The sequence below is a fragment of the Puntigrus tetrazona genome, chromosome 12 (assembly GCF_018831695.1).
Source record: "Puntigrus tetrazona isolate hp1 chromosome 12, ASM1883169v1, whole genome shotgun sequence".
Taxonomy (NCBI): Eukaryota; Metazoa; Chordata; class Actinopteri; order Cypriniformes; family Cyprinidae; genus Puntigrus; species Puntigrus tetrazona.
In genome coordinates this window covers 12,900,571-12,914,261 of record NC_056710.1, presented here as the reverse complement: position 1 = coordinate 12,914,261, position 13,691 = coordinate 12,900,571, and the positions used below count along the sequence as shown (strand labels likewise).

Below are 13,691 nucleotides of genomic sequence, written 5' to 3'. Positions count from 1 at the left end.
GAGACAATTTCATCAGTAGTATTGTCTGACTCTTAAATCTACTCTTTTAGATTAAATCTGTTAAATGATTTGCTTAACAAATCATGAATTTTACAAGTTCTCACTCAGTCTGGTGTAGTGATTAAAAGCTCACAGGAGAGGAAATGTTCAATGTGTTGTTGTTTTTTTTTTTTTTGCAAAAGCTATTGTATGCCTTTAGAAGACATGAAATATAGCGTACCAGTCATATGAACCACTATTATGAACACTTTTGAAAGTTTTAAATCTTTTATTGCAATTGGACAAACAATAGTGACCAGCAAAGTCTTCAGAAACAATTTTTTCGTGAGGAAGTGATAACAGAATATTAATTTTGTGTGGAAGGAGTTTGGTTAGTGAAGCAGTTTTCCAAGCTGTGGATAAACCGGGGGTTCAGCCGGTGACTCAAGGGAGACGGATTTCATGACTGGCTTGCTCAAGGGACAGCGCCCCTCTCATTTAGGTATTTATCTCTCGAGCATTAGGCTATGTAAGTAAGCCGCACAAAGGAGCTTTCGCCTATTGCTCCAACTAACGGAAGGATTAAGGATTTGATTCATTTTTGTAGTTCTTCCACTCAGTCTCTGAGCGACTGACGTTGATGCACTGCTCTGGATCCCATCTCTCTTCCAAGGCGTAAATGTCTCCCAAGGGTGACGGGACAACGGATGGAAGGCTGTGGTTTATGGGAGCAGTACATCAGGACCTTGCTGCCAGGATTCGAGGAATGCATGCATATCCGTGCTTAATGACTTTGTGTGTGTGGCTCATGACAGCACAGCGATTATGACTGGATGAATGTGGCAGTTATTGTGGGCAATCAGAGGCAGCCGCAGCATGAATGGGCCAAGCTATGCTGGCAGTAGGGATACGACAGAACCGCTGGATCCTCGCCTGGGCCTTTTGTCTCACAGAGCCGTGTTGTGTTTTTAAAAAATCTCACCCGATCCTACAAAACACTGCGAATTCAAAAGGCCCAGAGGAGAGACAGTGTGTTAAAATCTCGGGTAGGAGTATTACCAACAATTCTGCTTACATTAGCATTTAAAACAACCTTTAAGCGATTCCTCATACTTCATTGTGCCTGCGCTATGGTGCAGCTGCCAGTAAACAAGGGCTCAGTCCTTATTCGCCACGAATTTAAATCATAAGCAGGAATTGGCAAAACTACCGTTCCCTGCATTCTCATTAGGAACTGCTGCACGACCTCTTCGAGAGGGAAAAAAATAGACATTTCGGCTCATTATTTTCCCACAGATCACGTTTAAATTGCCGCATGAATATATGCAAAAAGGTGTCGTTGAAAAATTGAGGCTACTATGTGGCGATTCATCATTTGACAGAAGGTTTTCTGTCACCGTGTTTGATTTCTGTTTTTCCCCCTCTAAGTATGTCCACTAAAATAATCTTTCTCGGGCAAGCCGCAGTCTATTTAAAAACCTTAGACCACCTCTGTCAGAAAAGCAATTAAGTGTGAGGGTTTCATTTTAATTTAAATGAGATTATATTACAGTGGCGTGAAAAAGGGGACTATTCAAATGAAAAGAGCATGAGTGTTCTTCTTTATCAGCACCAGCAGTTCTGAGGCTTCAGTGGGATAGAGGAGAGAGAGAGGGAGTGTCTGCATTTAGAAAGGCGATTTGCTTGTGCCGTGCTCTGCTGGAGAACACTCCCTTAAAGAGGAGGCATATTGGTTGAAGTCTTCGGATGAATTAATAAAAGTTTGCAACTACAAAAGACAATTATAAGCATCTCCTGGGCATTACAGTTGACAGAGGCATTTCTAAAGACTGCCTTTGACAAAATCCAGCTTCTCTAGGGGAGCCTATTTTATCTACAGGCAACTAACAGGCATTTTATGTGCTTTCGATTATAAACTGCTTCACCCTCTTCAATATGTTTTTGCTCGTATCTTGGGTAATCAAGAGAAAGCTATTTTTGTTGCCGAAGCGATGCCACTATAGAATCTTTTTTCTTTCCGAACAATGAGCAGTTTTAGTTGACACAAAACTCGCTTGCTTTTTGTTCACGGTTATTATCCGGGTGATTTAATATGTATTTGTTTGTGGAAATCTGTATGATAACATCAGTCTCCTTGTTTCTGTCTTTTTCTCCATCTGTTTAACCACTTTTCTCTTTGTTATTACTCCCTGAAGCAGCAGATGAGCTGGGCATTGAGTTTATGGGTAAGGAAATGTATTTTTTTATTATTTCTTTAACCCATCTTATTTTCTACCTCATTAACATGTGCACAGAAGTTCTCTGTACTCTCTCTTATATTATAAAGTTTGTAATTAGTACGCTTTTTCTCTCATGCTCATCCAGGTTGTATTTATTTGATCGGAAATACAGGGAAAAAAAAGTACTGTTTCAATTTGTAATATTGCTTTCCTATATTAATATACTTTTAAATACCAGTTAGTTATTTTTACTGACCCCAAGCTTTTGAATAGTAGTATACATTGTTATTATCAACATTTTCACAGGTCCCAAAAATTAAGCAGCACAACTGTTTCCAACATTGATTATAAATCAGCATATAAGAATGATTTCTGAAAGGATAATGTGACACTCAGTACTGGAATTATGATGCTAAAAATTCAGCTTTGTCTAATAGGAATAAATTATATTTTTAATAGACACAGCCTTGATAAGCATACATAACTTCTTTAAAAACATTAATGACAGTGTATATATAATTTGTCATTTATTTTTAAACATTTTCACTGTTCATGATTCATGTCATTTTCAATTTTATAACCACATTTCAATTTAGACTTTAGAAACTAAAATGCATTTGTCACACCGCAGAACCTTTTAAATGGTTAAAAAGTATTTAAGATAGATTTTTCTCTCATAAATTTCTGTACATGTAAACCTAGTATCTTGATGTTCAAAAACAAACACCCACAGACTTCTCCTCATTCTTGACCAGCATTAATGTATACAAACACACATGATGCTCTCTGTTCCTCACAGAAGCGTAATGTTCTTGAGTTTCCATGGAAACAGAGCAAAAGAAATGTATTGTAAAGGCACGGGGCAGCATCTGTATGGGCGATGCGGTCTATGCGGCTTGTGTGCGTACATGCGTGTCTGCTTGCACTCGTCTGCGCATGATGCTATGTATGTCGCTGTTAATTACTGCAAAGCCCAGAGGTGTGCACCTTGCTGAGGTGGCATGTTGCATAGCAAGTCTCTGGGGACGAGAAATATCACACAGCCCTGGGCTAAATAGATGCCTTTACCCTGACAAACCACAGACTTAAAGCAGTGTCAACAAACAGGAGCCCAAAAACTGCTGTGAAAATGGATTTTCCACAGGCTTTCTCCCTTTCTGTACCCGCACACCCTGCCCCGCCGTCCTCTCTCATGTGCCTGACAACTGAAAGCATTTCTTTAAGTGAACGAGTGAATCCTGTGAAGTTTTCCATTAGTCGTGCTTCACACACTCGCCTCAAGATTTCCTCAAAAACTGTCAGAGAAGGAGAGATAGTTAAAGTGGAACTGATATGCATTTCTGCTTCTCGGAAATGACTGCCTCAGTGATTTTAATCTGGATGGTGAGCGAGTCCAGTTGTGGCCATTACGGAGCGTTTTCATGAGAAAGAGAGACGAGGGGAGGGGGGGTGTTGAGTGCACGTGTGCATGAATGGTCAGCTCTGTGCGTTTGTGGCATGAGAGAGTGTTTCAGTCACGGGTCTGTGTTTGTGAGGGAGTCTAGCCATCTGCTCTCGGAGACCTTCCACCAAACCAGAGCTCAGTGTCCTGCGAGGACTGGTCTTTTGGTCCCTGCTGTGCCGCTAGCTGTTCTTGGTTTCCACAGACACATGATGCCGGACCGTTTTGGATGAGCACAAAGACAGATCCATAGGTTATTTACTGATTCTGGTGTAGTACAAATAGCTTTGAAGAACAAAGTTCAGACATGCATTCCTTTGAACACCTTTACAATCAATTGAACAGCAGGATATGAGTCACAAAGCAAATCTCAGCATCTACGTTCTGACATCTAGTGGAACTCCTCTTAGATAAGTAATAATGATCATTTAGATATTAACTGAGAAAGCTTTATATATTCCAGTTAATAATTATTTGTAACCAGAAAAGCTAAGTTTGATTGAGACAAAATGCTAACAGAAGAATGCTCAATTTCCCTGCATGTTATTTTTTATTTTTAACTTCCTGTCATTCATATTCAAATTTCAGTTCAGTTTAGTAATGCTTGTGTAGTGCTCGTGATGCGGAAAACATGGACAGAAGCACTGAATAAAAACTGAATTTGCTGTATGACGCGAAATGTTGCCGAATTTGATACAGCAAAAGTAGGACAGTACACTTAAATCAAAACATGATTATAGACCAGTGTCTGTGAATATTATTAGTCACAAAAACACTATTTAAATATGAATGTTCCGCACATCTCTGTATGAATGGCACAGAAACTGTGACAGAAGTATTATTTAATATAATGAAAGTATTACTATTAATAATACAATTATTATTAATACATTATTTTATAAAAATATTTACCAGAAAAAAATGAGGGGAATTTATTTAGCAGAAAAATTCTAATACAGAACAGTATTTCTGGAAAAAATTAAATTTGTATTTTTTTCTGAAGTCATTTAATGAGAAATGCTTTTGATTATAAATATTTAAAGAAATCATTGAAATGGAATCCAGAAAATTAATGGAATTTTAATCTTTTTTATTTTTAATAAATTGCTGTTTAACATAGTAAGTTTCATGATTTTAATTAATAAGACATGCTTAAAAATAGAAAAATAAAATATTTCGAAAAAATTTAATGGATGTCATAGGACCCTACTGGTGGTCTATCAACCGGTCATTAGGTCGATTCTTTCTTTAAGCGCATTTCAAGCCTGCCTGACCTCCGACACATATGAATATCTAGCTGACAGCTCCCTGCATGTTTCTCTGCTTTCTGTCCCTGGTCATTAAATCAAATGTGATTGTGTGCACATGCTTGCATTCTAGTTAAATGAAAGAACTAGCTGATTAGTTTTAGGACGGTCGCTTTCCAATCATCTTTTAAAATTCATATTCTCTTGCACAGGGAATATTTCCATTATTGTGACAGAACTTTTTTAAAACCTCTAAGAGCCAATTAGCTACACAGGATTCTTTTGTTCAATCAAGATTGGCATAATGATGACTGTGAATGAAGTCTGAAGATGAGTGTGTGCTGTCTTGTCTGTCTTTTCAGAGAGTGCGGAAACCTATCAGAGACAGATATTGTCCATCTTCAGCATAGCCATGGGGATCAGCCTGCTGGGAGTGGCTTGCATGGCTCTTTACTGCAAAAACAAGTGAGTCCAAATCATCATTGGATGCTGGAATGGCATTGTTTCAACATAATTCTCAGTGTATTTGTTTTTGAAGGTAATATAAATAATAAAATATAAAAAGACAATTAAACATTTACATGTATTTACACTGCAATTTGTATATACAATGGCTTATGCCTCTTGAAATTCTTAAAAGAAAACATCGTTTAGTAGTTTGGCATAATCTTTTATTATTTCTTAGAGGATAAATATTTTAACAAAACTTCTTCACTGCTTATTAATATTTAAAAAGTTGTTGTCTGTAAAATCAGTCACGTGTCAAGATCTCATGAAATAATTAATCGTTTTAACATTTTCGTGACACGGTAAGGTTAGGTTGTAAAATACCATGATGCAACTCCCAAAAAACATAATCCTCTGCTTCCACAAACAAGGCTTAAGCCTAAAATGCAAGTCTGGACTGTTTTAACTGAAATAAACTTGCACAGACTTTTCCTAAAATAAGTCAGTTCTGTTGTTTTGTCTCAAGATGCATACCAGTAGTGTTTTTACCTAAAGCAAATTTATAAAAGTAAATGAAATGTCCTAACTGTTTTTTGATTTGTTTTGCTTTTTAATTAATAATTTATTATATTTGTTGTAAGAAAAAAACACAATGTTTTTGAAACCTAAGGAATCGATTTTGAAAGAATTTTGCTTTTTTCTTCTCAATACAGGAAATAAAATGTTGTGGTTTAAAAATATTTGCAGGAGACAAAGAGAGAAGAATCGAGCCCACCTGACCGAAATTCGCAACTTGAGGGACAGTACTATCAACGCCTCGGGTCTCATGTCTAAATCCAGCCCCCGACTCGAGAGCGCCCTCCAGCTTCAGAAGGTGACGACTCGCTGCTGTTTGTTTATGTCCCAGAGAGCAAATCTGCGCTTGTGCTGACAATGCACATAATGATCGCTTGTCCAAAAACTGTGAATACCAAATATATACGTGTACAGTCGGAAATCAAGCCACCTACATGTGCTGTTAACGGGATTCAAATCAAGTCCCCTGTGCATAACAGTCACCAGTAATGAATACAATTGGCCAGCAGGCAGTTGGGGGAATGATGCCCTCCATGGCTTTACTGCTTTCCCACCTGCTCTGAAGATCCCTCAAGCTGACAGAAATAACACTGCATGCAGCTCGGGGAGTAAACACTGCATCTATCTGATGCAACAGTCAAAGGCAAGCAGCCACCTAGCTGATGAAGAACTGGATGAATAGAGTTACATTATCCAAACTGGAAGATCAATCTCTCTCTGCTGCCACTTGGCGGTTCATTCTCATCCCGTACACAAATGTTGACGCTCACGTTCCCATGTGTGCCATCAGCTCCAATGAGAGTGAGGAACCCGAGCTTAAATTATTCCCAACGGTTTACATTTACATTTCCCTGCGCAAGTCATCTATATGAAAATGCACATAGCGCGTAAATGACACTGGGTGCAGCATATCAGATGAGTGTCACTCTTGCTAATCCAAGCATGCACAGCAAACCTTTAATTGGACCGCTTATATAATCGTCACCGAAATCTGCTGAGCCAGTAGCAGACGACTATAAAAGTAATTTAAGAAGAGGCTGAGAGGGGGAGCTCCAATCTTTTGTACAGATTTTGCATGTTTCACCCCTCCTTCAAAAAGTTTTTTTTTACAATTACAGTAGCTGTTCTGGTTCTCTTCCTCTGAGTTTTCTCACCCTGCCAAGGCGATGAAAGGGTGGTCAGAAATCATCCAATTTTCTTGTTGGAGAGAAGAACAATGCTAACAGGTCCCCAAGGAAGCAGCAGTGTTAGAAGGACATGCTTTTTCAGCTGTAAGGCCCCAAACTAGTTTAAAGTCAAACTCAATCGTTTTAATGATGTTCCACAAGACAGGCAGAGGGAGGGAGATTTCACTAACTGGAATAACTGCATTATCGACTGTCTTTTCCAGCTCTGGCGACACTGAGAGGGGGGCTCGGGATACTTATTGCAGGCTGCTCTCGGTTGTTGTAAGATAATGGCTTTAATTTTAAGAGGGGACTGAAAAAAAAAATAGTTTAGGAATTCATTAATGTAATCTTGTCTGAGATTAATTCCTGACTGGGGAAGTCGAAAGGAAGAATAATCAGAGTGCGCCTCGCTTAATCTGCAGTTTAAATGTAAAGTCTAATTAAAATGGCTTTCCCTCACTGAGGGGCCTGTATATCACAGACTGAACATCTCCATACGGCCTCTCTTCAGAGTTCACGATCCCTCCGTTTTATCTTTAGCCTGTGTGTGTGTTCTTACATTTATCTGTTTGTACAAGTGTGGAGAAGTGAAATGAGATGCCGTGCAACACTAAGAAAGCATGCATGTTATTTACAGCTGGTTGTGTCCACACCACTTCATGAAATAGCTTGCAACAGCGATGTATGTAATACAGAGGAAGCATCTCTAATTTCTAAACAAGAGTTGTCATTTTGTTAGTGTGTGTTATAACGAGTGGCAATCCGGCGCTGGAATTAGATTTTAATGTTTTGCTGAGTGGTTGTTGCGGTTGTCATCACTGGAGGAAAGCGACAGTGTTCACATGGCTCCCAGATGCACACAGCTCTATCCGTTCTAGTTAAGTCACGAAACAAAATCAAACAAATGTTTTCCCATTACTATTCAAAAGTGAAAGGAAGTGTGAATATTTTTATTCAGCGAGGAAGCATTAAATTGATCAAAAGTGACAGTGAAGACATTAATAATGGTACAAAAGATTTATATTTCAAGTCAATTCTTTTCCTTTGAGCTTTCTTTTCAGCAAAGAATCTTAAATAAAAGTATGTATCAGGTTTCCACAAAAATATTAAGTAGCTAGCATAACTGTTTTCAACCATAATGATAATAAGAAAAGTTTCTTGAGCACCGGAGTAAATAACACTTAACATGCATTTTAAATTTTGTACATAAATGCAGCGTTTAAAAAACATTCTTTTAAAAGCGTTACAAAAATTGTTCCAGCCCCAGACTTATGAGTGGCTGCAATTTTGATTGTAGCTGAAAAAAAGTTAAATAAGGGGGAAAAAAAAATCACTGACCTGCAAAATCATGACCCGACAGTAGCAGATATAGGAATGAAGTTGTCAAATTAAATATCACACATTTACAAATGTCACAGAATTATTCAGGCGTGTGAACTTGGTTATAAAGACTTAAGATTTCTTCCTCAACCCAGTGATATCTTAACAAACCAGTGTGCTACTAAAATTGTTTTTTGAAACGATTCCAGGGACATGTCTAATATTATGCTCACATTTTTGCATATCTAATTAATACCTAATTAATATTCATTAGCAGAGCTGCTACCATTTCACAATTTCAAAACTTTTTCACACATTAGCACGTGTTTGAAAATGACTTGAGTCATACATGCATAGAAATTATAATCATTGAGGTCATACGCTATATAGTTTGGTTTGTCTGCAATATCTTTTATTTCCTGTTCGTCTCTACAGAGCAGAAGAGCCCATGGTTTCTCCTCTCCGCAGGCGGCCAGTATCGTTCTCAGCAGCTCTAAAGTTTCTCTACCAAATCATAATCGCAGTCTCTCCATGGGGAAGCGCTGCAGGTACTTTCCCAGAGCTTCACATCTATTGTAAAACTTCTGACATTCTATCCCTCTCCACAGAAGTGAAAGCAGCGGAAGAAGAAATTTAATCAGCTCTCAATATGGCACCATATGTTAACGTCAAAAATGAACCACTTGAAAGAATTATAATAATTGTAATTGGTAGCAACCATGACAATTTACATTTCCTAATGGTGAAATCAGTTTTTCACAATAGCTATTTACAATGTATTAATTGAATTAATTATCATCAACTTTAGTTTGAACCTAAGGCTGTTTCATATGAAATATCTACCATCTTTGTCTCCTCACTTAAGAAGCTTTTATCTGTTTCTACAGAAGCTGCTCTTTCTCCTCAAGCCCTGCCCTAAAACACAAGGTAACCAATTATCGAGCTGTCTCAAAGTGGACCCCGCCCATCTCTAGAGCAGGCCATCATCTCAGTGGAGGATCTCGAGATTCTCTTCATTCCTATAAACATCTCCAGGAAGTGGAGGTGAATGAGGTGATGCCACAGTCCTTGAGAAGGTAAGCAATAAAATGCTAAATACATCCAATAAACAATACAATGATAGCAATAATTTGTCTTTTCAGACACTTTTTAATCAAAACTGACAGATTTCAACTTTCAACAATTTTTTTTTAACCTTTTCACTATATCACTTTAGCATTTATAAAGAATTATGAAATAACTATTATTTAGCAATTATTTTTAATTATCATTACTTAATAACAAGTGTCATTTCTGCCACATTTCAAATGATGATAATATATATAATTATTTGAAATGTGGTGGAAATGACACTTGTTGGATCAGAAAAATGATTCAAGGAAAATTGACTATTCTCTTGTGATGCAAAAGTTTTGGGTTTGTTTTTCTCATTTTTTACAAAGGGAAATTAATATCTTTATTAGAATGAGGGTCATCTGACATTGGTAGGGGGAGGGCTATGTTAAGACCATAACTGCATAATTATTCTGTACAGAGCTGGTCTAGAAACAGACCAGAATGAGATTTAAATGAGAGTTGAATGAGATTTCCAAGAAACAATATATAGTCAGAGAGTGAAGCTGAATTTCATTGACAGGGCCCATGGCAGGAATAATGTCCTTCAGTTAAGTAGGGTGTATGTGTGCAAGTAGCTCTTACTCCTGAATTTCCAAGCAATGTTCTCATTACCATGCCAACTTGATCCAGCTTCACAGTGACTTGTAAACTCCACTCTCTGCCAAACTCTCTCTATTTGACCTATTTCCATAATTTACATTCTTAAACAGTGCAGCTTTGAGCTTGGAGACTCATTTAAAGCCTGTGATCAAGCACATACGTACTAACACGCTTAGAAAAGGGGGTTTTCTTTTTCCCAGTGTGTCGGCAGCAGGGCTCTCTGTGATTTTTTTTATTTTTTTTTTGGCTGCTGTTGTTTTTTTTTTTTTTTGGTAAAGTCTAAAGGGTTAGCTTGATTTTTACTTAATTAATTGAAGCTCATGTCTGAAAGCATAACCAATGGGTTACCCCACTATAGGGGTCCAGCTATTGTTATTATTGTTCACGATTAATTAAATATTGATAAGCCGCTCTCAACCTTTCTCAGGCCTGTCTTGGCCAGCCCAGAGAAAGACAGACTGGGGCTGAACTGACCTATTTCTAGACTTAACAGCTTTAAAACACCAACACCATCCCCGAACCTCTCTCTTGTTGCCATGGAGACACCCTCCAGTCTAATGGAGTAAAAAAAGAAGTGAGGAGAGGGGGGAAAGAGAGAGAGATGGGCACGTAGTGCTTGCTTATCCCCCTTCGCTATGACAGCAGGACCCCCACAGAATGTTGTCAGTTTTATGAAAAAAAAAACCCACTGCAAAGACACATATTTACCTGTCAGAGATGAAATATGGATTGAAACTGCGTGTGCCATCGGTGCAGTTATATTTAGATATTGTTTTGATTTGCTGCGATCTGCCGGATTAACCTGAAGCTAGAATACACTTTTAATACCCATGCATTGTGTTATAGGGCTCAATTATTTAAGCCCTGTTATTTAACAGTCTTTGATGTCAGACAATAACTCAGTGGTTAGATGAACTGGGGTTTCTGAGAACTGACAAAACATAGCATTTTTGTGTGTCTGATGCTTTTTTTTTTTTATTTTACCAGAAGCAAGAATGATTTGGTGCTCTTCCAAAGCTGTATTTAAATGTCATCATGTCAAGGATTAGATAAAGGGTGATAACTGGGCCAGTTTGAACCTCAACATTAAGAAACCCACAACATTTCCTATGATTCTACATCTGACAAACCCTAGATAACCAGTTGGGTCAAGCTGCAAGATCTGAGTGCTACTCCACTGCATATTCCCAGCAAAATACCAAAAGGTTTTTAGGTTTGTCACCACAAGGTGTGCTGGATTCGATAAGCAGTCCTCTCCTGCGAGATCAAAACCAGAGCTAAATGAAGAAGCGTGGTCTTCATAAACTCATAGGTCTGGGTGAACAATACACAAGCTTTGCTCGGAATGGCTTAAATCATGGGCTGAGCGATAAAACAATAATTAGCACAACAAAAATTTACTCAATAAAATGATAACAAGGTTTCAGTAAATGTTTCATATAATGTTCAAAAGATAAAATAATGTCAAAAAGAGAAATATTCAAAAGCACTACTCATTTAAACTGTGCCACACGGACTGTTTTCACTAAATCCACTAGATTGGATCCACTAAAAACTCAAAAATCAAGGATATTCATGCAAATTGTATTGTACCATAGTATAGTGTAATGTAATGTTATGTTAAATGTTATGTATATTGCATGATTCAATTTTATACCCCCCCTTCAATTAATCTGAAAGGGAAACTTGATATATATTTGAGGGTTATCATTTTTGGCCATATCGCCCAGCCCTACTTAAATCTATAACTGATTCATCAGAAGACTGAACGAGCTCAGCTTTAACATTTATGCTACCACAGGCTCACAGCCCAAGCTGCAGATTATAAATAATTACATTGAGATTCAAAATTCCCACAACCTCCAAATAATTTGATCACTGCTGTGATTGTTTTTTGTTCTTAAATTGTTTTCACATCATTCTCAGTGGCCAAGCGATTTCTTTCGCGTGTAACAGACAAAATCAGTGTAATGGATAATGAGATGTAAGTACTAACTCCCTGGGTTTCTCGTCCTCTAGGTGCCAGTCTCACTCGGACAGCAATCAACAAAGCCGTTGTAATCTGAATATGCAAATTATGCTCTCCGCCCATTCCAAAGGAAAGATGGGCTACACCGACGTTCCGTGCACTCGTCTCGACCAGGGAACGACCTTTCCTCCCCCTTCTTTCCGAGCCCACTCCGTACCCATTATCCCCTCCGTTCAGGGACCTGATTTTGGGGAGGGGGGCGGGAACAAGCTGCATAACGGGGGTAGGGGATCTTCCAGCTACAACCTAATCAATCCTGAGACTGAGGCGGAGTCAGTGGCAAATTCCAGCCGATCACTTGCCAGCTCCTCTGTGGCGGTGCAGGATCCACAGACACTCACCTGCTCCGAGTCTGCACTGATGTCAAGGGGCCAAATCAAACACAAAAGCCTTGTTACCTACACAACAGCCTTGGGATCAGGCACAAGCTCCAGAAGAGCAAAGACTGTCATTTCTATGACCGTACTGGGATCAGGGGCGAAAACCACGCAGTACACCGCCAGCCCGCTGTCTAAGGCTGCCGGAGGACACGAGGCCCGCTCTGCTTTCGGCGAAGGACAGCAGGATGACGGTTTAGGGGACGAAAAAGACTGCTCTTTTTCTGACGGGGTTAGAGGTGTGGCCAGCCTCACATATCCCAAAAGCTGATTGGATAAACGGAAAGATTGCTTTGGAAGCTCCACGTCGGTGTGGACGGGGGCCGGAACGTCCCCTCTTGTGCAAAACACTTACTTTTGGAACAATTTTACTGCATTGTGAAATACAACTAATGACAATTCGGTTTAAAACTCTGACTTACTGACAACACAATGTGAATAGATGCGAGAGAATGAAGACTTTGGTGGGATGGTGATCTAAAGAGTTATTGGAGAGGATTTATATGCCACTATTTAACAAAAAGCTTCAATTTAGAAACCAAATAGTGTCTCATCTCAGTGTTGTTTCTCTACTGTAAAGAAGAAAAAATATAATAGATGTCAAAACTATATGTATGTCATATATTCCATGTATATGACATACCGAGTGACGAAAATAAAGATGCAAAACATGGTAATGCAGAAGCTTTTTTTCCAATAACTGCTGTTCTATAATCTCAGCCCAGCTCTGTCTTTTTGTCTGTTTTGCTTGAGGTCTTGAGAAGAAAAACGGCAGTTTCTGAATAAAATCTGAATGTCACCCTGTCACTTGATCAGAGAGTATCTGGCCGTAACCGTGCGATCGATGTCGTGCATCTCACACCTTCTGTTTTTAGCAGAGAGCTCGCCGACCGCCGCAGCCAGGTATCCGCAACCATCGCCTGAAACGATCCAACAAACGTGCTGAATGGAGAGAAACCGGCAGAGTAACCGTCTGTCTCCATGGCAACAGAGATCGGCGGAGTCGGATGCAGCAGCCTCTCTATCCAACGAGACCATCAACGGATTTAATCATTTACTTGTTTATCTCCTGTGAAAGTAGCTCTTGCTAATTAAGCCCAGACTCATTATTTTGCATCAGCTATTTTGAAACCGCAAAAGGGGAGGAAAAAAGTTTTCTTAACTAGCTCGG

The 13,691-nt window shown here is 38.9% G+C and overlaps 1 protein-coding gene across 1 annotated transcript in view; it reads left to right on the top strand.

Annotated features, from left to right (window-relative positions):
- nrg3b (neuregulin 3b) overlaps nucleotides 1-13,327 on the top strand; it is a 118,769-nt gene extending 105,442 nt beyond the window's left edge. The window contains 6 exon segments of the mRNA XM_043253152.1: nucleotides 2,175-2,204; nucleotides 5,249-5,351; nucleotides 6,081-6,207; nucleotides 8,834-8,946; nucleotides 9,286-9,474; nucleotides 12,134-13,327. Of these exon segments, the coding sequence (XP_043109087.1) occupies nucleotides 2,175-2,204; nucleotides 5,249-5,351; nucleotides 6,081-6,207; nucleotides 8,834-8,946; nucleotides 9,286-9,474; nucleotides 12,134-12,791 (1,220 nt within the window). The 3' untranslated portion in view covers nucleotides 12,792-13,327.
- The last annotated feature ends 364 nt before the right edge of the window (nucleotides 13,328-13,691 follow it).